The sequence below is a fragment of the Notechis scutatus genome, chromosome 11, assembly GCF_049901735.1.
Source record: "Notechis scutatus isolate UNSWTSFEM ecotype Mainland chromosome 11, rNotScu1.2, whole genome shotgun sequence".
NCBI lineage: Eukaryota > Metazoa > Chordata > Lepidosauria > Squamata > Elapidae > Notechis > Notechis scutatus.
The window spans coordinates 18,915,907-18,941,502 of NC_142019.1; the positions used below are offsets into that span (position 1 = coordinate 18,915,907).

A 25,596-nucleotide genomic window follows, 5' to 3' on the forward strand; every position below is an offset into this window, starting at 1 on the left:
CAACAGAAAAGGGATGTCAGGGAAAGTCAAAAAATTAAGATGGAAACAACGAAATTGTGATTGAAGTCTGCGGATGGAGGTTATTTAATACAAATGTGAAAGCAGCAGATTATTCAGATAGTAGCAGGAAGTAAATAGGCTTGAAGAAAACTCCTGAAGTAAACTCCAGTTGACCTAATGAATTTGTACAACTACCTTAGTCTTTACTGATAGTTCTCCACAGGTAAAAGAGTGTCTATATAAGTTGCAAATGTAAGGAACATTCTCCAAGAAGAAATATCTGCACATTTATAACCATGCCTAGCTATTCTTTATGAATAATATGAAAACTATTTAAATGACTATTTATATTGGAAAACTATCTATGTATTGTTTTTATACAAGGCCATTTTTCCTTACTGGAAAATTGCTGGATAATCATTTTTTATGTTACAAAAGTATGCCTCGTTAATTATCTCCAGCTTCTTGGTTGTTTTAGTTGTGGTTGAATTGGGGCAAATGTGATTCTTGGGTGATATTTTATTATCATAGTTTTATGCACTACTGAGGGATGAAAAAAAATTGGATATCCAAGAGATTATGACAGCGCAGATGACTGAAACTCTAGAAGAGAGATGGGGAACTATGGCCTCTTTATGACTTGTGGACTTCAACTTCCAGAATTTGTGAGCCAGCATGGCTGGCTCTGGAATTCTGGGAGTTAAAATCCACAAGTCATAAAAGGGCCATAGTTCCCCATTCCTGCTCTAGAGGTAGAACCAACATTTTGCTAAGTCCTCTAGGCAGAAACTATCTTGAGATTTAAACTAACCATGGAAAATGTTCTATTCTATTCTATTCTATTCTATTCTATTCTATTCTATTCTATTCTATTCTATTCTATTCTATTCTATTCTATTCTATTCTAGTCTAGTCTAGTCTAGTCTGATCTATTCTATTCACAATAGCAATAGCAGACTTATATACCACTTCACAGTGCTTTACACCCCTCTCTAAGTGGTTTACAGAGTCAGCATCTTGCCCACCAACAATCTGAGTCCTCATTTTACCAACCTTGGAAGGATGGAAGGTTGAGTCAACCTTGAGCCTGTGAAACCCAAACTGCCAAACTGCTGGCAGCCGGTGACCAGCAGAAGTAGCCTGCAGTACTGCATTCTAACCACTGCGCCACCACGGCTCTTCACTATTCTATTCTATTCTATTCTATTCTATTCTATTCTATTCTATTCTGTTCTGTTCTGTTCTGTTCTGTTCTGTTCCGTTCCGTTCCGTTCCGTTCCGTTCCATTCCATTCCATTCTATTTTATTCTATTCTATTCTATTCTATTCTATTCTATTCTATTCTATTCTATTCTATTCTACTCTACTCTACTCTATTCTATTCTATATTCTATTCTATTCCATTCTATATTCTATTCTGTTCTGTTCTGTTTCATTCCATTCCATTCCATTCTATATTCTATTCTATTCTATTCTATTCTATTCTATTCTATTCCATTCCATTCCATTCCATTCCATTCTATTCTATTCTATTCTATTCTATTCTATTCTATTCCATTCCATTCCATTCCACTTCACTCCACCCCACTCCATTCCTTGTGGCAAAGCGGTTTATTGCTTTACCTAGAGAGATATACTGACCAGGGTGTCAGCTTCAAAAGAGGACATTTAGAGGAAATTAAACCAACAGAAATAAAAGCATGCTTGCATTCCATCAACATATGTTTTAATCTACTTTATTTGATGGTTATTCTACATTGAATCAGCTGCCCATTGATAAAATTAGTTGGGAAGCAAATATAATTTTTTAATTGCATTTCCAGAAAAAAATGATTCATGTGTTTTATTATTTGGGGGGAAAGTAGCAATATCTGTGGAATGAAGGCCAGGCAGGAAAAGTAAGAAAGGATCAGTCCTTTGCAATCCATGGTACACTTAATCTCTGGCTGAGACTCAGCACAGCTCATGGGTTCAATATGAGTCTGGAGAAACAGCCCAATATTTGGAATGTGAAGTATGAGTAGATCAAGAGGAATATTTAAATAGTTGGAAAAAGAGAGAGGTGTAACTCACATCTTAAACTGATAATGATTTGATAATGACAGATATCTCCAAAGTCCACAGATGATTCAGCTGAAGAGATGCACACTCTGGGTGTCTATGATTTGATAACTCTGATATTTTTCTATAGATCAGAACTAGAGGAATACCTATATCCCAATAATAGGCATCAATGTTCAGTTTTCCTCCCCCACCTTATGGTATAGATTATACATTGGCTGCTGTACTTTACTATTTGCAATGCTGTCCCACATCCATTTAAAATCTGAACATATTTATTTTCTAGCCATACACGTGAAGGTAATAATTTTCTTCCAACAGGCAATCACTGTCAAAATGAGAGCCTTGCCAACAAGAGAAATGGTAGATGAAACCATGCAGTGTGGCATTGTATTGATGCACACATTTTTACAGGCATATGAACCTTAAGAAGTAAAAAGATAAATGTCTATACTTGGAAGAAAAAAAACATTGTGATGAAATGCCCTGCGACCAAGGAGCCACAGGTTCTTCCCTCGCTCATTTGAACCAATCCTCTTCTCCAGTCGGAGTTGTTAGAGAAGGAGGAGGAGGAGTGTGATGCCCCTTTCATTTGTGCAACTTAGAGCTATTAGAAAAAAGGTGGAATACAAAGTAATCTTTCTATATATATATAAAAGTGAAAGGCCCCTCATGCATCGTCACAAAATCTCTAGAACCGTGAAGCCTACAAAACTTGAAATTTGGCACGTAAGTTCCTCTTGGCTTCTAGGTGCTCACTAAGAAAGGATTTTTCGAAATGACCATCAGAGTATTAGTATTTCATATATTATTATTATTAACACGCTCTGATGCTAAGGAGTTCTACTCCCCATCTCCACCTGAAAAGACATCTTTTCCAAATGCAAAACACAAGCAGAGGAGAGAAGTTTCAGTTTCACAGCACCAAGCAGCTTTAGTACAGGACAGTTGAGCTAAGCCACGCCCAGGCTCCTTGCTGTCTCCTTCTTGCTCACACAGCAAATACCGTTTCAATTTCCAAACAGCCTTCAACAGCCCTCTCTCTCTCTCTCTCACTGACAGGACGCTAGCCAGATGAATACTGATAGATGCTGGTAGGCAGAGGTAGAATTTCCCACCTTATTTTTCTCCCCAAAAACTAAGCCTGACCGCATAGTTTCATAGCGAATCACGGGTATCCAGCTAGTTAGTTAATACCTTTAATCTTAATTTTTGATGGTTTACCATAGTTTTTACTGGCAAAAACGAAGACCTTCTAGCCAAGTCTAGGCAGAGGCACAATCCCCACCTTATTTTCCTCCCAAAAACTAAGCCTGATCATATAGTTTCATAGTGAAGCATGGGTATAGAGCTAGTACTATATAAAAACAGTCAAGAGATATGAAACAGAGCAGCAAAATTTTAAAGACTGAAGAATTCCAGTTAAATGTTCATACTTTATCTAGAGGAATGGCTGGAATTGGAGACATAATAGTCCTTCATGTTGAAAGGTATTATTGCTGCATACATATACATGTGCACACCCACACAAATACTAGTAAACATACAAAGACTGAGAAAAAAAATGACATTCTTTAGGAGAAAGCCAGAGTATCACGTTTTGCTGTATTTGCAGGAAGTACATTAGGGATAGATCATTTTCATTTCATTCCTTTAAAGTTCTAAGCTTTAAAAATACAAGGGAAGTGCAGAAAATTTTAACTCTTTAGTTCCATCTTGTGTGTCATTAGGACTTTTGGCAAATCTACCTTGACTAGACATCCTTACCAGTAGGATGTATCAATTAGTAGTTTACATATTTCAATTCCAAATAGCCATACTATTTAAAAATCTGTAGAAAACACTATACAAAGTTAGCACCCACCACTCTCCTAGAAGAATGAAATATTTTGGGAAATATTTAAAAAGACAGAATATTATATTTCCCTGGATGATAAAGAGGAAACATGTTTTAAAGACAGAAAGCAGCTCCCTGCCCCCAGCAGATATTTGGTGCCCATTAAGAAAGACTGAGTTAGTCTATCTACAACACAAAAGACCTCCAGCTCCAGGGTGACAGGGATTAAGACATGATGACCCTCCAGGACATATTAGGATTAACCCATCTAGCAGCAGAGCTCACCACAGGGCACAATCTCCTAAGGACATTGCATCAGCCAAGCTTCAACCAAACCTGGGAGCTCAGATTACCTCAGCTATGACCCCTGCACAGCCCCGTGAGAGTCTGACAGCAACTAATAGAATACATGTTCTTGCATAGGAACAGGAAGCTCAAGTTCAAAGCCCAAGAACAGGTATAAAAAGCTACCACCACCTTTGTGGACCGACAAACAAAAAAACAACTGTTTTAGTCAACTATTAAACCAAACCACAATCCACACCACCATTATAATTCCTCCCCCCCCATAAAAAAAAAAAAAAAAAAATCACAAAAAAAATAAACATAAAAAAAAACCAAGGCTATTCCCCCCCCCCCCCCCCCCCCCCCCCCCCCCCCCCCCCCCCCCCCCCCCCCCCCCCCCAACTACTCCCCCATTCCCCTCGAGGGTCTAACGGGTCCTCAACTCTATATGGTCAGCTGCCCAGAACCACAAGTCCACAAGTCTTAAAGTCTGCACCAAGTTTGGGCCCAAATTGGACCCGTGTCCTAATGGTGGAGTTGGCTGAAGTCCCATCCAATTGAGACCCCCACAGTGAGTTGTCCTATTCCAAGCTCCAATATTATTTTATTTTAAACAAGAAAAATGCAGAATGCATTGTCTTGTCATCACAACTCTCCTCTCTCTCTTCCTCCTCCCCACCCTCACCTTTCCTTTTCTTCAAAGTTCTTTCCATTTTCCATTATTCAGGGCTTCTCTGTTCAAGTTTCATGCTGGAACTTTCAAAATATTTGAATCCAGATTCCAGAGCCAGGCCTGCTTATTTGGGAATAATGGAGTTTAAGGGAGGTTGTGTCCAGGCAAATTTCACAGGACTGTATCTCTGTACACAGGTTGCTGGGTTTTGCCCAAAAAGCAGTTTATTCAGTTGGAAAATGTTATGGAAGATATTTTGGAGGTTTATAATAACTTGTCTGTCTTGCAGCCATTGATAAATTCAGAACATCTTGTCTAAGAGCCCTGAACACCTAGAAAACGGGACCAATGTTAACAGGAAAATGTCTCAGGTGCCTCTTAGGTTCTAAGAAAAAAATATATTTAAAAAATCCTGCAAATAAAACACAGGGATCTGCTGAGGGTGGGGAGATTCAAGAAGTAGCCGTGTCCATGGGATCAAAGCTGTTCCTTTTTTAGCGCATAATAAGGATTTGATCAAAGGACTGCTGCCACCATCTGGGCTTTTTTGACCCTCCCTCATGGACACTGTTGAAGTGGAGTTGACAGCTGAACCAATGACAGAAGAAGCAATTATTGGCTCTGCTTTGCTCCTTCACATTAGAGGCTGAGCAGACATTTTTAGGGATGGTTTAATTGGGGCTCCTGTACAGAACAAGGGTTGAAGAATTCTCCACCCATTCTCCATTCACTTCCCAGTATTGTTGTGGTACATTCTACATAGAGAAACCTATCCTTATAGACATAAATGATACAAGGCGGGCTTTCGTCCTGCTTACTCATCCCTTGTCTCTCTTCTGACCAATGTGTTACTTACACAATAGACTTCCCTCAATGTGTTTTTCCGAAATCCTCAGCATAGAAGGAGAAATGAGGATGAGCAGGATGATATGGTCGAACAGAAATTGCCCCATCATGGGTTATTTATTCCATTCCATCTGAGTGCCAAATGCTTCCACACAATAGACAGCATACTCTCCTACTTCTTGTTGCTGTTTTCTATTTTTTTTCTCTTTCTCTTTTGTGACTGATCTTATGGGTAACTGTGGCGTCTGTATATATTCAGTACTGTCGAGGACCATGTGATGTCAATTTTATGAGCATTGCTTAAAAAGAAAGAGGCACTGAACATGCAAAAGTGAAGGAGCTGTGGTTTGAATCAGTGCACAACAACAGGAAGAAACCCAGATTTTTAAAAAGTTGGCTGTATATATTACAGTAGTAAGTGTAGCTTTGCAGTATAAAAACTGTGGTTTGTCTATTCCATACCTATGACGTCTTGTGCTCCTTATAAACGGAACAAATCAGGTCATATACTGCTTGTAATACTTTCTCCACTATTTCTCATACATGGAAGAATATAAAAAAAGACAGCAGTTTCTTCACAAAAAGTATAATTAGCTTGTCAAACTTATTGCCACATTTTATGAGGACTATTGTACCACAGTATAGTTTAAGTTCAAAAACAGGTTTTTAGTTGTTTTATAGGTTACAAGTGGAAATTCTGTGCTGGCCTCTCAGTTGGCAAGGGAACTTTCTACTGAAAAAAGTAAGTCTGGAAATACGTTTATTTTTTCATATGGAAATACTTTAGGATGACTAAACCTGCCTAACTCCTCTCCCCCATCACAGTAGCTTTGTTCCAAAAAGAGTCAACTGTATGTTGATGTTAAACGTATAACTGCTTTAAGCTGCCTTGTATTTGTGCTCGGAATGTCTAGCAAAAGTTGGTATTAAGCCAGCCATGCTTTCCACCCCCACTGGGACATAGAGCATTCAGTATCTAGCCAGCCAAGATGGGATGGGGGCAAATGACTAATTACTTTTACAGATCAACACTGTGCAATTATTGCCGTAAATCTTCAAAGCAGATTTGATGTTGCCTCCCCTAAGGCCATTTCTTCCACTCTTTCATGTTACTGTGCAGTAGGATTGGGAACGACAGGTCTGCTACTAGAAGTGCTATTGCCTCCAGGACCTGAAGGTCAGCTGCCAATGTTCTGGCTCATATGCTCAATCACAGTGGCATGCATGGAAGCATGAGGCTTCTGGGTCCTGGCTGGGTCAGGCCCTCCTCAGGATTCTGTTCTTCCACAAATTCAAATTGTGTTGTGAATACAGGAAACGAAGTAGAAACACTTGGCAAAAAGAGACTTAAAAGTAATCCTTGCCAGCTTAACGTTGCATCTTCCTATCAGTTCCATCCAAAGGAGCAGGGGGGGGCACAAATGTCCATAGTAAAATGTCTAATACAATAGTAAAAACCAGGGATGGAATTCAAATTTTTTAACAACCGGTTCTGTGGGCATGGCTAAGTTGGTGGGTGTAGCTTGGTGGTCATGTGACTGGGTGGACATGGCTTGGTGGTCATGTTATTGGCTGGATGTGGCCAACTCAATATCACTCACGTAGAGGCACGCATCTCCTCGCCTGGCCTTTCATGACTGTGGGGATGCTGTAACAGTCGTAAGTGTGAAAAATGGTCATAAGTCACTTTTTTCAGTGCCATTGTACCTTTGAATAGTCACTCCACATAAACAAAGAACCAGCAAAAGAGGGGGGGAAAACTCCAGAGAAATTCCAGAGACAGGAAGTCTAGTCCTGCCAAGAATGTAATCAGGGTTAACGGAGAGGCAGTTTCTGTCAGCAACACCAGAATGTTTCCTTCCTGCCTTCCTTACAGGATTAGGCCAGTCATTTCTTCTAACAATCAGTTCTCCGAACTGCTTAGAAGGTTAACAACCGGTTCTAGCGAATAGGTGCGAACCGGTAGAATCCCACCCCTGGTAAAAACGAACCATTTGGAGAGGAGGTAAGATGAGACAGATTAGTTCAGAACAGCCTGCATTTTTTTGCTATGGCACCAAGATGTGTGAATGCAGAGTTCTGGCCAGAATTTGAAAATTTACAATTACAAAGTTACATGACAGATTATTATTATTATTATTATTATTATTATTATTATTATTATTATTATTATTATTATTATTATTATTATTATTATTATTATTATTATTATTCATAATGACTCCCCCCATGCCTTCTCAGATACCTCTCTAGATGTCAGCTGGGGGAAGATGTTCCTGGCACATCAAGAGCTGAGTTGGTTGATGGCTCCAAGCAGCTGTCTATGAAGGCGTTGCCTGAAGCAGAGTTACAGCCGGACAGCCCTGAGGCTCCAGGTAGGGAAAGCATGCAGCTGCAGCCAGTCAGTGATGAGGAAGAGGAACTGCCTACTGCACCTGATTCCAGAACAGGTAGGGCAGACAGAAAGCAGGTGCAGATAAAGGTCAACCAGATTACTCATGAGGAAGCCTCACCCTTCTTGATGGGCTGCACCAGAAGATGGCTATTTAGCACAGCAGACAGATGGAGGTGAGGCTGGGAACAAGGTGTTTCTTTCCTATCTGTGTGTTCTCTGGTTGTTGTGATTCCTGCCTCTCTTTGGATTGACACCGTGCCTTGACTTAGATCGTAGGCCTGGCAAACTCTGGAGCATCACATAAGCAGCATCACATAAATTGGGAAACCTAAGCAGGCTTGTGAGGGATCCCATAAAATCTTTTTAAATGAAGCATGAATAAATCAGATGGTATATAAAATTTAAGATTCAGAAATTTTGGAATATTTTAATAGTTAAACAAAATTAGAAATATTGAGATTTCCCATTTTTGAGAGCTATTAAATTCACTCTGAAAAAAAAATACTCTTAACATACTAAAATAATATGTGTGTGTGCTTATTTTAGACAAAACAAGGAACCAAGTTCAGGAAATTAGAAAAGAACAAGTTTCAATGCCAATCTGGAAAGATAATGGAGAAAGAGGATGATCTAATCATGTTGGCTGTATTTTAGAGCCTGAAAATGACTTTTTCCCTTCTCTTTTGGAATCTCTCTGAATTCTTTCTTTTCATACTTTCCACTACCACCATTACCCTTGGAATCCTTTCCCCCAAATGGATAATATTTGGCTGCTTCAAAATGAAGAAAGCAGTTCTGCTAAAAAAATAAATGAATAGACCTAAGGGGAGGGGGAGGGAGAGAGAGAGAGAGAAAGAGAGGGAGAGGGAGAGAGAGAAGAAACGAAGAGGAAGGAAGAAGCAAGAGTAGATAAATATAGACTACTTAACTTTTCCCCTGCTATAAAGAAAAGGAGTTAATGTTGACATGGGAAAATATGTTGACAAATGAATGGCTGAGTTAATGTGGTTTTCGTCTGGTTTCTTGGCCAGAAGAAAGCTACAGCAGTGTTAAATTTGTTGCCCCCATCACTGCTTCCTATCCCGTCAGAAGTCCAGTCCCGGCAAATGTTGTTGTCCTTCTTTACTAAGTTCAGGGCACATTAAGGAGAGTGGTTGGTGGAAACCCCCTGCTTTAACTCTCTCTTTTCCACCAAAACGACACCAGGAAAACATCCACCAATCATTCTCCTTAATAGAGTCTGGGTCTGTGGAGGAAGTGAACTTTGATGGATGAAAACGAATATCTGAAAAAGTGATCTGGCTTGGCACAAATGTTTACATGCGTCCATTTGGTTATCGGAGAGGAAATGATGATGACGAAGAAGAAGAAGATGATGATGTAATTTGATGAGGTAGTTTACTTCTAGTCTTGCTTTTGGCAAGCCAGCTGGAAGACTTTGGGCTGGTTTCTCTCTCTCTCAGGAAGAAAGCAAAGGAAACCACTTCAGAAAAATCTTGCCCAGAAAACTGCAGGGATTCGTCTAGGCAGTTGCCAAGAATCAATAATGACTCATAGGAGTATCTCCCTCTTCCTCCCTCTCTCCCTCCCTCCCCCTCTCTCATGCATCATACCCTTTAAAGAGGCTTCTTTAAAAATGACTCTTACTTCTGATATCTTATCTAGCTTAATTTTATATTAAGTTGGACTTAAAGATATATAAAGAAAACATCTACATACATGAAAAGACATTGCATATTCTAAACAAGTTCAGGAAAAGAAGGAATGGGGACAAATTGATGGAATCATAGGGCTGGAAGGGAGCTTCGATCTTCTAGTCTAACCCCCTGCAGGACACCTTATACTATCCCAGACAAATAACTGTCCAGTCGTTTGAAAACCTTCCTTGATGCAGCATCCACAACTCTAGGAGGCAAGTTATTCTATTGATTGGTTTCACTATCAGGACATTTTCCCTTCGTCCCAGTCTGGATCTCTCTTAAAGAGCTTCCATCCATTGCTTCTTATCCTGTCCTCTGGTGCTTTGGAGCAGGGGTCTCCAACCATGGCAACTTTAAGACTTGTGGACTTCAACACCCAGAGTTCCTCAGCCAGAGGAATTCTCAAATGCTGGAAGATTGCTCTCATTTCCCCCCTGATCCTTCTTTTTGTTAGGTTAGACATACCCCAGGCTCCTTCCCTGAACCATTCATTGTACGACTTAGCCCCCAAACCCCTCGTCGTGTTTCTTGCCCTTCTCTGCACATTTTCTAGGGTCTCAGCGTCCTTTTTGTATCATGGTGACCACAATTGGACCCAGGATTTCAAGTGGCTTCACTAGTGCAGAATAAAGCAGTACTATCACTTCTCATAATCTTAATGTTATCCCTCTGTGGATGCAGCCTAGGATTGTGTTGATTTTTTTGGCAGCTGCGGCATACTGGTGGCTCATAAGTGGTGGTCCACTAGGACACCAAGATCCTTCCCACAGTTATTACTGATGAGCCAGGTACCATCTGCTGTATACCTGTGAATTTGGTTTTTCTTTCCTGCCTAAATAGAAAACCTTAATTTCTCACCATCTTGTTGGCTAGGACCCAATGCTCAAGTCTGTCAAGATCCTACTGAATCTTGAGTCTATTCTCTAAGGCAGGGGTGTCCAACCTTGGCAACTTTAAGACTTGTGGACTCCAACTCCCAGAATTCCTCAGCCAGCTTTGCTGGCTGAGGAATTCTGGGAGTTGGAGTCCACAAGTCTTAAAGTTGCCAAGGTTGGACACCCCTGCTCTAAGGGGTAGAAAGAATCTAATAAGGGCTGGTTGATTTATGTAACACATCTATCAACTTTATGTGGTAGCTGCATAATGTGCAGATTTGTTTAGTTGTAGCAAGGTCTGGTATGTTGTATAACTGGACCTGTTTTGTTATTTCATGATTCACATGATTATGGAAAGCCGGAAAATAAATTATTAAGAGGCAATGCTGATAGCCAAGTAACCTTGTTGAGGCCATCTTGGATATGGCGACCCTAAAGCCTAAGAAAAGCATTTGGATGGAAAACAAGGTGTAATGTTTAAACCTCCCAAAATCATCTCGCTCTGGTGAAGAACATAAAATCTCAAAAGCAGGAGGAGATTCAAGGCTTGGTGCTATAATGAAGATACATTTCCTACCTTCCTTCCAGCTTGCAAACTCACCGAAGTAAGCTGCTCTTTGTATCAGATACACAAAAGATATCTGGGAGAGTTATGGCACCTAAAAAAAGTACCCTGGGTGGGGAGACTCAAAGATGCATTCAAAATGCTAAGAAAATTCATTTTTAAATATTTGGTGACATACCGCAGTTTGTAAAAGCTGTGATTATTTCATTCTTTTAGACTAAACTAGACTCGACTAGACTACTTTATTGGCCAAGTGTGATTGGACACACGAGGGATTTGTCTTGGTGTAAATACTCTCAGTATACATAAAAGAAAAGATGCATTCGTTACGAGTCAAGAATCATCAGTTTTCTGGACAGACCAAGATTTTGAAATTGTCACCGAGCGTTTAGAGTGCTTTTTCTTTCCCAGTATCTCTTACTGGAATATTTGCAGTTGGCAATTCGGGATTTATCTAGTTTTTGCCTTAACGTAAATTTGTGGTTTTGATTGTCAAACCAGTTTAAGCCCATGTGTCATGCCCTTAACTTTCTTCAATTCGAATTCGGCAATTTTGTCTGTCTGCCACTGCTTCTATCTGACAAGACACTGACATATTTTTCCAAATAGCCCTATTTTGGGCCATCATTTGTTTATCTGTCCTATCCACAGTTGAAGTTTAAAACAATCTAGACAACCCGTGATCTAGTGGGTCATTGTTTCAGAGCTATTTCTTCATCAGATGCCTTCCACAATGAAACAGCTTCTAATGTTTCAGAAAAAAATCTTAAAAATTCAGGGAGATATTCAGAAATGTATCTCCTTTGAAAAGTTGAACTGTATAGAACAATTGAACTTCAGCAGTTAACCACGTGAATTGTTTTATGAATTTTTGTATTTTGACATAAAATGATTTCAATAATTTTATGTCATAAAATGTTTTATAAAAAGTTCTATATTTCAGTTCTAAGAGAGTCATGGCTCCAGATTTTGGACACGTTCTATAAGTTCATCCATTTGAGGTTTCTTGGTTTTGCCCTATGACATTTGCCCAGTTAAAAGACACGAGATTTTTAGTAGTATATAGATTTTGGTGATTGCCACTGGTATTTTTACTAGTTATTATAATAATGTATTTTATATGTTGTTGCAATTTTAAATTTTTTTATCAAACATTGCATGTCTATGTGTTTTATTGCTGTGATTTCTGGCTCATAAGTTGTAATAAAGGTTTGATTTGTTTTTGGGTTTTTTAGTTCTCTTTTTTCCCAGTACATCTGCTTTTTGCCAATTTCAGATTTAGCAGAGTCGGCTGAATATGTGCACCATAGAAAACGCTGAATTCTTTATTAGTATGACATGTCAGTTGGCTTGTTGGTTTAGTGATTCATATTTTTACCAGATATGTCATATTGGCTTATAAGTCATTAGCTTATTTTAGCTACTAATTCCTGAATTTGCATTTTAGACATCTTTTTAAAAAGAAACAGACTTAACAGTTGGCTCAGACACTGGATATCCCTTTCCCAAAGACTGCAATAGTACTCTGATTGAGGATCCTGGAGAGAAATTTCATGCCAAGTCAAAGGCAACTCTTGGTCCCATAGCTAGTTCATACACTCAGCTGCCAGGGCATTAGTAAAATAGTCTAAAATGTTCACTCCATTTGCACCAGACTTTTTCAACCATAAATTATGATTGAGTCCTTGGCACTCAAATCAGGAAGACAAGAAACCATGCTACATAGGTTTAGGCCTATTATTGTTGAATATGTTAGGATAGAGCAGCTGTGGTGGCCTAGTGGTGAAGATGCTCGTGTGACCCAGTCAGAAGGTTGAGCGTTCAATCCTAGGCACTGGTCTCTCTCTCTCAGGGCACAAAAAGAAAATATCTGCTGCAAATTCCGTGTCCTGCCCTTGTTGGAGTCTGATTCTGAGGGGGAGGTTGAGCAGCTGACAGGGAGTGGGAGTGTGGCTCCGGTGGCTGTGGAGGAAACGGGGGAAGGGCAAGTCCGGCTGAGCATTCAGAGGAAGACTCAGGCCCATCCTCTCTTCATCCTGGGGCACGCAAGGAAGAACGGAGAAGGGAGCAACACAGCTTGCGAGAGAGGAAAAGGCCCTGATCCCTTTCATTAGTTGCAGCTGGGAGAACAGGATATAAGTGGAGCGTTTGCATACAGCTCCTTGCTGGAAGCAAAGTGTGCATTTTCTTGGTCAAGTCTTATCTGGGTTTTGGCATCCTTCCAACTGTGGGTGCTGAGTTATCCTTTGAAAGCCTGCAATTTATCATCCTGGCCTACCATATTAATTGCTTCAGTGTGGGTTGTGTTGGTTGTTGTTTTTTTATTTCTAATTATCTTTACTTTGGGTTTAGACTACATTTCTGCCCTTCGTAGACTGTTTTTGGAAGAGTTTGTTATCCAACCGAGGATAATTGGACAACGGGGCCAAATTGGAGGCATTAAAGGGAATTTATTCTACTTTTTTGACTTGGTTATTTTTGTGTCACGCCCCTTTGGGTCATCACATTCTGCATAGGTGTCAGGAAGGGTGTCCGGCCAGTAAACACTCAGCTCAAGTCGCCCTGACCCCACCCTGAATTCAAGGGATTACAGCAGGTCTCCAACCTTGGCAACTTTAAGGCTTGTGGACTACAACTCCCAGAGTTCCTCAGCCAGCTTTGCTGGCTGAGGAACTCTGGGAGTTGTAGTCCACAAGTCTTAAAGTTGCCAAGGTGGAGACCCTGGATTACAGTGTTGTAAAAAGAAAAGAAAAAATCTTGAATATATTAGGAATAATATGGCAATCTGGATTTTTAATGGAAGGTACATAGATTTTTTTAAAAAATTAAAGTTTATATTTGCTACATTTTATAGAATATGAAGGGCTTGTACACATCTTCTCCCTGTTTAAATCATAATGTGACTAGATGGAGAATCTGCTTTTCTTTACATACAAAATTACCCTGCTTTTATTTTTTGACATGTACATTTCCTGGATGAAAAAGAACATGTTCTTTTTCAAAATGTCACCCCCACCATTTGTATTCGAGTGTCAGTAACATAATTCCTTTTTCAAACACTTCGTGTGTTCATATTTTTTTCTGGATGCTGACAGACTTAGATTAATGCTTCTGTTCTACTCCTTCGAAGCACCCTGGGAATAGATTGTACAAATCTAAAAGATCGCCCCTTGCTGGAGGATTTTTTTCCCCCCTGGGAGTTAACATTTGTGCATGAATTGAGCAAACTTCTATCCTTTTCCTTTATAAACAAAGCAATACATGAGCAGGTTGGAAAAAGAATACCTTTTAACTTCGATATTGATAAGATCGCAAGATTAATCATTCAATAAACTACTACTATTGTTATTTAGCTTTGACATTTCTGGTATCCACATAACAATGACAACAAAAGGTTGTGTTGCAGCTCAATAAAAAAGGCATAAAAACCCCACACTTTTGCCCTAAACTTTAAGTAACATCACAAAATAAGCCAGACTTCACTAGACTGATACTATCAGAAGTGCCTTCGGCTCTCATTATTTTCCAGGTCTCATTATTTTGACAGCCATATTCAACACATTTGGAGAGCAGATAAGCTAAACATTCAATCTCAGGCCAAGGCACTATGGTTTACCATTTCTTCCCATTGATTTCATGCTGTTGAACTGTGTAGCCGAAGTATGCTTCTTTGGAGCCGGGGATAATCCTTGGCTTCTTGGTATCGATGTTGAAGGTATCACAGACTCCTGAGACAAAAAAAATATTAAGAGAAATTAGTTCTGCAAGAAAAGAACCAAAATTCTAAATTCAGAAAAATGTTTGAGAGAACAGTCATTTTGATTCGTGATGTTAAGTTGGTCAATTGTTTAGTTTTCGAATTCATTTTTACTGGAGTCTATCTCAGGTTCTGCAAGGATGGAAAAGTTCAACGGTAGCTCTCTCTCATAAAGAAAAATCTGCTGAAGAGAATGAGAAAGTGTTTCTGCATGGGGTATTCTACACTTCTACATTTAAAAAATATGTATAATTCTTGATGGTCCTGGAAGCAGTTAAACTCTGTTAACATTTGAACTGTACTTTGCTTGGCTTAGCAGAAGTTTCACAGGGCAGCGAAAGTAAACTAATGAGTCAAGATGGCACTAATGAAAGGGACCCAAAATATGCTCTCCCTGCTGGATTTGGTGGGCCAAGAGAGATGATGAGACACCAGCAGTTCCCTAAATAGCTTGGCCCTATACCATGTGGGGCTTGTAGAGGTTAATTCCCACTTGAATTACATTCAGAAACTGGCGGACAGCTGGTGCAATTCACAAAGCAGTGGTGTTATACAAGTATAATGAAAAATGTCAGAAACAATCATTGCTGTTCTAATTCTGGATTAGATGCAGTTTCTGGAACATCTTCAAGGACAGCTCCACGATGGAGTACTGCCGTAAACAAAAGAATGTAGTAGGATGAATGAGAAAGGCCCCTTCCTCCCAGTCTAGGAAGAGGCACAGTTGTGTTATTCAGGAGGGTCTGGTTAGCTGAAACAGGGCCATTGGTCAGCTTCTTCAGATTACGCTAACGCTCCCCAAATTCTGCATTACACAGTAATGAGGAAGCTGCCGATTTCTGGTCCAATCCATTTTTCAATTATTTTTTCTTCAATTTTACCATTACCACAGTACCATTTTAACATTTCTACCATGTTGCATTCTCTTTCTGCATGAATGAGGCGTGGGACACGTACAAGAGACAAGCCGATAAGAGGTGAGCTCCACAGAAGGAATGTAAAGTAGTGGGTAACGTTTATCTTTCTACAAAATTTATGCAGTCACGGCAGCCTTGCCAAAAACTTGATCCCAAATATGTAGGGCCATTCCCCATTACTATGGCCATAAAGTCAGTGACAGTTGAATTGAAATTTCCTAAGAGTCTTAAATGTATCTATCCAGTTTTCCATTGTAGTCTTTTGAAACCTGTCACGGACTCATCCTTGCATCCTGCCACCAAGCCACCACCACCCCTCCCACCCTAACAGAAGGAGAACAACATTTTGCGGTCAAGGAATTTATGATTCTTGCTGCTATAAGAGAAAGTTGCAATACCTAATTTTATGGAAGGACTTCCAGAAGGACCCTGAATGGGTTCGGGTGTCCTCCCAACTCACCCACCAATTCCATGACCCACCTGTATATGATGTGCTACTAACTATTATTGCATTTTGTTTCATGGCGGCATCTCTTCGACCCAAGCTTCATAAGCCTGAAATTAGCAATTGGGGTGAGGGGGAGAGATTGGAATGTAAAGAAGAAGAAAGTGGGATGGAAGCCCAGCTGAGCCTTGTGAGAAGCTTCAGCCAGCCAAGGTCAAACATCGGTATGCAGAGCTGGAAACCAAGAACCTGTTTCCTAAACAATTATATAAGCACTTAATTGGACATTTACAGATAAGGGGGGGAGGAGGTGGGGGGAGAGGAAAATTCCCTTTTTATTGTTTGCACGGGAGAACCTCAGATTAAGATTACACTATTTCTGCAACCATTTTAAGATTCAGTAAAGTGTACTCTTGGCAAAAACAAATTTGCTAAATGACTGAGTGGGACGGTTGACAATTTCTTTATGTATCCTAATTCGATAGCATTTAAACTGGTTCTGTATTGAACTGTTTCTTTAAGGAAGTTTTGTTAACGTGTTCATTTTCAAGGAGGACCTATCCCTTTTATGCTAAATTTTAATGTTTTGTTTATATTAAGATTCTGGGATTACGAATTAAGGCAAAAATATTTGTCCCAGGATAATGTTGCAGGATCCAATCTGAGTTGCTGACCCGCACCGGAGGTCTTATCTGAGTTATCTGGATGCCAGTACAAGATAGAAAACAGAACAGGATAATAGAAAGTCCAGAAATATTTCACAAGAAGAGTTCTCCACTCTTCTACTCGTTGTAGAATACCTTATGCCACCAGACTTGAAATTCTAAAACTAGAAAACCTTGAATTACGCCGTCTTCGGTGGGACTTAAGCATGGTATATAAAATCATACATTGCAATGTCCTACCTGTCAATGAATACTTCAGCTTCAACCATAACAACACAAGAGCACACAATAGATACAAACTCAAAGTAAACCGCACCAAACTTGATTGCAGGAAATACGACTTCAGCAATAGAGTGGTCAATGTCTGGAATACTCTACCCGACTCTATAGTCTCTTCCCCAAACCCCAAAAACTTTAACCTTAGACTGTCTACTATTGACCTCACCCCTTTCCTAAGAGGTCTGTAGGGGCGTGCATAAAGCGCACCATCGTGCCTACTGTCCCTGTCCTATTGTTTCTCTTATTCTTTTATTTTTCTTATATGTACCCATTTCATGTATTCACAACTATGTATACACTTATACTTATTATCTTGTAAACAATTGGCAAATCAAATAAAATAAAAATAAATAGGGTTGGAACTTGGAAGGGAACTTGGAGGCCTTTTAGTCCAATGCCCCAATCATGACAAGAGATCCTGTATCATTCCAGATAAAATGCTTGTCCAGTCACTTCTAGAAAACCTCCAATGATGGACCACCAACCATTTCTAGAGGCAAATCATTTCACTGGTTAATTGTTCTCGTTGTCAAGAAATTTCTCCTAAGTTCTAGGTTGGATTAGTCTTTAATGATCTTCCACCCATTACTTGTTGCCCTCAGGTGCTTTGAAGAATAGGTTGGTCGTTTACTTCCCCAAAATATTGCTAAAACCATTTAATCTTGATCAGGAATGCTTTAAACGTATTCTCGTGTGAGTTAGAGGTGAAAGCCCTGAAGTAAAGATCTTAGATAAAGACTCATACAATGTAAAACAAATGAGAGTTTTGTTGTAATGTGGCCTTTAAAACCATTAAATGAAAACTTTGCCTGCGTCTCCGAGGTTTCGGTTTTGGAAGAGGGGGTGAGGGCTGGAGGAGCCAGCTGCGCACTGCCCCATCTCCCTTTCCTTGCCTGCTTCCAGGTGGGTGGGTGGGTGGAGGGGAAAGAAAAAGAAAGAGAGAGGCTGGAGCAATCCAAAGAGCTGACAGCAGGTGCCAGGAGAAGGAGCTGGTTGGCACCTGCATCTCAGGGACCTGACTCCGGGGTCCCACGAAGAGCCGGGAGGTGTGAGAACTGCACGGCCCAGATTAATTGTTTTCGTGGGCCATTTCTTCTGCAGCCCACCAAATTTTTTCCATGGCTCACCATGGGCTTCAGCCCACCAGTTGGCGACCACTGATATAGATGGTATAAAAAGTCACAGAGTGCATATGGCATACTACATCCAACTCTGATCACCACAATTTACGAATGGTGAGACACTAGACATAGTGCAGGGAAAAATTAAGGTGGTGATATTTGGAGGCTAAATCATACCAAACTCTGTACAAAAAAATAACTGGATACACAACAAAACTAAGTTATTTCACAGCAGAAATTATGGTATCCCTGAAACAGTGATAGGACAATTCTTGAGTACGTCAAGGAATGAGTATTCACTGCTAACAAGCTGAGTTGTGATTTCACAGAAGAAACCACATATTTTCTTAAAGATTAAATAAAACTATACTACATCTGGTAGTTATTCCATTCAGGAAGGTTTGTGTCACATCTTACTGCTGATTCATTTCCAGCCACGTCCACAGGTAATTCTGTCTTCTCTTCTTTCTATCCTCTGCTCCATGACATTGTGCATATATAAACAATATTTACTTTTAAGGTGTCACAATATTTTCCATAGTTTTTAGTAAAGTATTTGAAAGAACCAATGCTTTGATGGTCTTGGCCTGGCAAAGCTAGTTTTCAACAACATTGTTGGGAGAGGGGAGGGCATTGCTCAAAGAAATCACTTCCTGGCATTGCTTTCAGTTCTACAACACTTTCTTCACGGTCATTCTTGACTGGAGACTTCCAGCTGGAAAGATATCTAGAATGTAAATATAGAGAATTCTCTGGAGGGATGGGAGAATCCCTTTTTCCTACCTCATAATCAGAACTCTGAAAAGGAATCTATTCCTTCTATAGGCCAAGCCGTTCAGCAAATAAATATTGTAAAGGGGAAAAGAAGGAAAAAGAACACAAAGTGACTGGGTTTGTTTATATTAAGCTTGCAGCCTGTAACCACTTCTACACACATTACTAGAAGCTGGTGGTAAATCAGTGTAGCTTGAAAAAGATCCGATTTTGTGTGGAATCATTTGTTACAAATCCAGAATGATTTTTTTTATTGGACAGGAGGTAAAAATTATTTTTATGCTTTTCCTTACATTTTTTTTTTTTAGTTGTGCACACCCAGAATCTGCTGCCATCTAGTAATCACCCAGATTTTGGCTTCCCAGAGCTCGTACCCTATCTATAGCGTAAAGTGAGGGAAAAAATCTTGGATAGTAATCCTTGCTGTAATTCAGTCTCTGGTTTACTGGTTCAGCATCTTGTCAGGTGGCAATATCAGAGGTTTTATTCAGAGGTGGTATTCTGGAGAACCCGGTAGCAGAAATTTTGAGTAGTTTGGAGATCTGGAACAGGGTTGTCAGATCGCAGTTTGGTTCTGCGGCCAAACTCCAGTCAAAATACGGCCAAATTCAGGCAAATTATTATTTGCTCATGGTGACGCGCATGCGCGAGGGAAGGAGAGCGCCAGAGGACGCGCTTGTCCTCCTTTTGCTCATGGTGACGCGCATGCGTGAGGGAAGGAGAGCGCCAGAGGACGCGCTTGTCCTCCTTTTGCTCATGGTGACGCGCATGCGTGAGGGAAGGAGAGCGGCTGGGTTGCCATCTGGCCGATTTCACGGCCAAGCAACTTTTGTACGGCCAAATTTCCGGCCAAATAAATTTGGCCGGAGACATCATTTTTTCACAGCCAAGCAGATAGAAATACGGCCAGATTTCTCAAATTTGGCCAGAAAAACGGCCAGATGGCAACCCTGATCTGGAAAATACCACCTCTGACTGGAGGTTTTACAGTATCCTTCCCCTGCCACGCCCACCAAGCCACACCCATGGAACCAGTAGTAAAAATTTGAATCCCACCAGTGGGCAATAGGCATATGGCTGGAGGCCTACGGCATTTAATTTCCTGTCTGCCTTCTAAAATCAAGGTAAGCACATCTCCTTGAACTGGAGTTGGGAAAATGGGATCAAGTGCCTGTCCGATTCGAGGGGAAAATGCTCGTCTCTATTTCTTCGCTGAGGGAGCCAGCATGCTCCAAAGACGCTTCCGTGATCATGTGGCCAGCACGACGACACGTCAAGGCACATGGAACACTGTTACCCTCCCACCGAAGGTATTTATCTACTCACATTTGCATGTTTTCAAATTGCTACGTTGGCAGGAGTTGGGGCAGGAACAGGAGCTCCACCTATTGTGCGGCATTCGGGTCACAAATCTAGGTTGTCCGTTTTCCAGCTGACAAGCTCACGGTCTTTAACTGCTGAGCCCCAAGCACCGTATATGTATGAACAAAACTAGATCATGATACACAGAAAGGGTTGCAAAACAACTTCAAGTGCAAACTTAACTACTCGGGGGTGAGGCCAGACCTCTTCAAGTTCCATGTATCAGCTGTTCCATATTAGAGTCCTTGGACCCATCATGGCTGAACCGTCTTCTGGAGACAATTACTTTTTCACTTTATTTGCAGAGTATCATGGTTTATCTTGGTTGGCGTTCTTCCTCAAAATGAAGCTATAGAGCACTGCACATCAGAACAACTAGACACAAGAACAGTTTTCCCCGAAAGCTATCACTCTGCTAAACAAATAATTCCCTCAAGACTGTTCAACTATTTACAAAGTGTACACACATCTTTGAACCTGGAATTTTCTGCCCAACTACACATCCAGCTAACATTTGCACAACAACCTTCTGCCCTAATGAACTGTTTCTGAGGAATTTCCAACTTTCCAAATTTGTAACTTTGTTGCTTGTATCCTTATGATTTATATTAACTGTTTCCTAGTATGATTTGATTGTTGATTGTACCCCATGACTATCATTAAGTGTTGTACGTTATGATTCTTGATTCTTAACAAATGTACCTTTTCTTTATGTATACTGAGAGTATTTACACCAACACAAATTCCTTGTATGTCCAATCACACTTGGCCAATAAAGAATTCTATTCTATTCTATTCTATTCTATTCTATTCTATTCTATTCTATTCTATTCTATTCTACTCTACTCTACTCTACTCTACTCTCTCACTCTACTCTATTCTATTCTATTCTATTCTATTCTATTCTATTCTATTCTATGTCAAACTACCTAGAAGGGCTGTATTACCATTATTCTTCTCATCTTGCCTATTACCTATTTCCTTATCATCTTATGACTATAACTTCATTGCTTGTATCTTACAATTTATATTGTTTTATTTAGTATCCTAATATGGTCTGTACTGATTGTTTGTTAACAAATCACCATAGCAATTCCTCAATACCAGAGATGCGTCCTGCTACTGAACCACCTCATAAATGGTTGAGGCACATACAATTGTCCTGAGGTTCATGTAGGACCAGGCAAGTTCATGGAAAATGTGTGTGAATTACTTGCTGTGGGCATCTTGAACTGATGTGCAGAGAAGGAGCTCTCAGATGGGGCCCAGTTTCTGGACCACCCTTGGAAGGGTGCTTCATGACTAAGTATTGTGAACTGGGTGTTAGAAGCATTGTGGGGACTGTGATGTACCCATTTTTAAAAAATGCAGAAAGTGTCCAGAATGTCATTAATGAAATATTAAATACATAAAAGCAATAACTGTTTACAGATGTTGGAAGGAATATTGATATTTTCCTCACCAGCAACATTAGTAACAATTCTGACATTAAACCTCATAAAACTCATAACTATAAATACTAATTTTGTACATAAAATATCTTAATGCTTTTAAATGCACAGAATTATAAAATACAACTCTTCAGTGACTGACTATACTGCGTACCTGATTCAATGAACACAATCTTTCAATATTCAGATAATCTTTTTGACCAAACTGATGAATATCAATCAATTCTAAAAAGTGTTCTGGTCAAATATTTTTTCCTTAAATGAAAATGATACAGTTCCTTATTTACAATTTTCTGCCACATACCACACCTTAAAGAACCATATTTTTACAAAGGATCTTTTCCTCTTTAGAAGCCATAATTGTTTTTGCTTCTGCTTGCAAAAATCCAAGCTGATTTGTAACGGCAACTCCTCTGCCTGGCTTTTATAAAATCTCACAGCAGCAGGATTAAAATGTCCCACAGCCCTAGATATGCCAATGATACCTCAAATCCAAGGTCATTTACAAGAGGATTGTTTAAAAAGTGCATATGGCAGTTGTGACCATGTGATGGAAGAGTTTTTCTTTCTTTTTGCTTTAAAAGACATTAGAAAAGAGGAGGGGCATTAAGAGCATGATCATGGCTGCCATCTGGATGATTTTTAACCACACATCCCCACCCTGTGGACAGCCCTGCATGGGCCCTTTTGCAAAGGGACATTTCTGCTCAAGATAATATGCACATCTCCCATGCTAATACCAAAGCAATGGTCAGGTAGGAAGATCTTGAGCTTGGGCCAAGAACGCAACATGAGAAGATGTCTCAGAGAAGCCACATTCACATGTGCATGAAGATGAAGAGAGAAAGGAGGGAAGCCTATCCAGATTTACAAGATTCTGTTCTACAGTTGTTACAATAAAAGTGGTCCTGACTTACATGGCTTTAGTTACCTGGTCTGCTCTAACGGACACAAACCAGTCACATGCAACTGATTTTTTTTCCTACCAAATTGTCCATTTCGACCACTTTGTTAACCCTCTTGAAAAACAGACAAAGGATGCCTTGATTTCCCAGACCAGAAATATCAGGGTATCACAATCTATGGAGATTTTCAAAAGGCAACTAGACGTTCTTTGTTTTTGCTTGAAGACATTTCACTTCTCTCACCCAAGAAGCTTCTTCAGTTCTGACTGAATGTGGAGGGTGGAAGGATTTATATTCCTTGCAGTCATCTGGTCATTGGCACTCTTTCTGAGAGTCATTGAGGCCACTTGGAGGTTTATCTGTGCCTCAGAGTCCCCTGGATAGAGCAGATTGATGTGGAACCTTCTTGGAACTACGGCAAGGACTGTGTTCTAAACAGGAGACAGGTGGTGTTGCATGCCTCCCCCGTTGTTGAGAGAGGGTTGTTCACTCTTAACATAGAACAACCAACCCATGGAACAGAAGTTGCCTTCGGAAGCCGTGGGAGCTTCATCACTTGAGACTTTCAAAAAGAAATTCAACTGCCATTTGTCAGAAATGGTGTAGGGTCTTCTGCTTGGGTGGGAGGTTGGACTAGATGACCTACAAGGTCCCTTCCAACTCTGTTCATCTGTGAAAGTCTGTTAGATGGCCTCTTTGATTCCTCTTTCAAACCCAGGGGTCCTCTCGGTCCAGATTTGCGGACTTTGCTGTCTTCGAAAGAGTGACCGTTGTCTTTCAAAGTCAGATGCACCACTGAATCTTCTCCTGATGGGTTTGTTCTCCTGTATTGTGCCAGGCATTTGAGGAGTGGTTGTTTCGTCCCTCCAAAGCACATGTCTTTCTGAATTGCATTGTACATATATCACATTACTCAATTTGTGTCTGGGTGTTTTATTCTTAGGATAGACAAGCTTCTGCTTTAGTGTATTCTTTGGTTTAAAGTGCGCACAAATGTTGTATTGGTTGAAAACCCTCCTGAGCTTTTCAGATATTCCTGCAACATATGGGATGGCAATGTTGCTTTTTTTAAATTGTTCTCTTCTTTGTCTGTAGTGGAGGAGCTCCTGTTGGGTCTTTTTTTGGGATTATATGAAGGCCCTGTTGGAATAGCCATACATTCCGAGGGCTTTCTTGATGTGTTTTACTTTCATCTGAACTGAAGAAGCTTCTTGGATGAGAAGCGAAACATTTTCAAGGAAAAACAAAGAAAGTCCAGTCGCCTTTTGAAAAAGCAACTTTGGGCTATCAGAGTGTAATCTTATCCCCTTGCTGGGTAGACCATAAACTTCAAATGATTCTCTTACAACCTCTCCATGCACCTGCCAACTCCTTCAGTTTACAACCGATGTTGCTTTTGAATGCTGCACCCCAGTAGTTTTACGGCAATTTTGTTAGAATAATTTGATGCTTCCCCGCATTGCCACAACAACCAGAATCAAACTTGCTTTTGATTCCAGAGACAAGGAACAGACCAACGGGCTATCAGTAACGCTGAATTGGAATATCAAAATGCCCTTGGAAAAGGAAAGTACCCTAACCAGTTTCTCCCTTCCCCACCAGCACTCCAGGGAGCCAGGAGAGGCTGAAGAAGAAATCCTGGGCCCAATTGGGTCTAGCTACACTATGGGAAGGGAAGGCAAACCTGACTTTGGGGGCTGTAGAAAGTCAGTGCCCAGCCACCTCCTAGAGAATGAAATATTTTGGGGAATATTAAAAAGGCAGGATAGAATATTTCCCCTAAAGGAGAAATTGGTGGGGGGGATCTTAAGAGAGGCAGAAACCAGCACCAGTCTCCCTGCCCCAAGCAGAAACTGAGGAGGCCAGCTTTTAGAAATGCAGAGTTGGTTATCCATTCAGAAAGACTGGGTCCAGAGGCGGTATTCAGCCGGTTCTGACCAGTTCTGGAGAACTGGTAGGGGAAATTTTGAGTAGTTCAGAGAACCGGCCAATACCACCCGCCAACCCCATCTCTTCTCAGCCTCCCATGGAGTCCCAGCTGCTCGGCTGGGTCTCCTTTGGTTGCCCTGCCCAGGAGAATGGAACTGGAAAGCAGGTTAGTGGGGTGGGGAGGGAATGGGGACTTTGCAGCAGGGGTCTTCAAACTTGACAGCTTTTAAGACTTGTGGACTTCAACTCCTAGATCTAACGAACCACTGCCTATCCAATACATACTTCACCTACAACGGACAAAAATGCAAACAAATAGAAGGAGCACCCATGGGGTCACCCCTCTCACCTGTCATCGCAAACCTCTACATGGAACACTTTGAAACACAAGCTCTAGAAAAATATGATCACATATTGGGGTTGTCGACAAAATCAGTAAGATACTACACAGGCATCACATCAAGACTGCCTTCAAAACAGACAGAAAAATAGCAGCCATCCTTAGAAGCCCCAAAGATAAAATTGACCTGGAAAACCAAGGCATATATGAAGTCCCCTATGCATCATGCCCGGCCACATACATTGGACGGACCAATAGAAGAATAAGTACCCACCTGGATGAACACAAAAATGCAGTCAAAAAGCTGGAACACACTTCCTCACTAGTCCAACACATGAGAGCCACAGGTCATAGCATCGACTTCAATGGCACCAAAACCCTAGCCACTATAGAAAACCCCAGCCACAGAATTAT

General features: G+C 40.5%; 1 protein-coding gene across 1 annotated transcript in view; it reads right to left on the minus strand.

Moving 5' to 3' along the window:
- The window catches only part of ITGA11 (integrin subunit alpha 11), an 86,894-nt gene that overhangs the window by 56,548 nt on the left and 4,750 nt on the right, over positions 1–25,596 (minus strand). Inside the window, exon 2 of the mRNA XM_087972965.1 lies at positions 14,854–14,965. Coding sequence (XP_087829091.1) covers positions 14,854–14,965 — 112 coding nt within the window. The remainder of the gene's footprint in view (positions 1–14,853; positions 14,966–25,596) is intronic.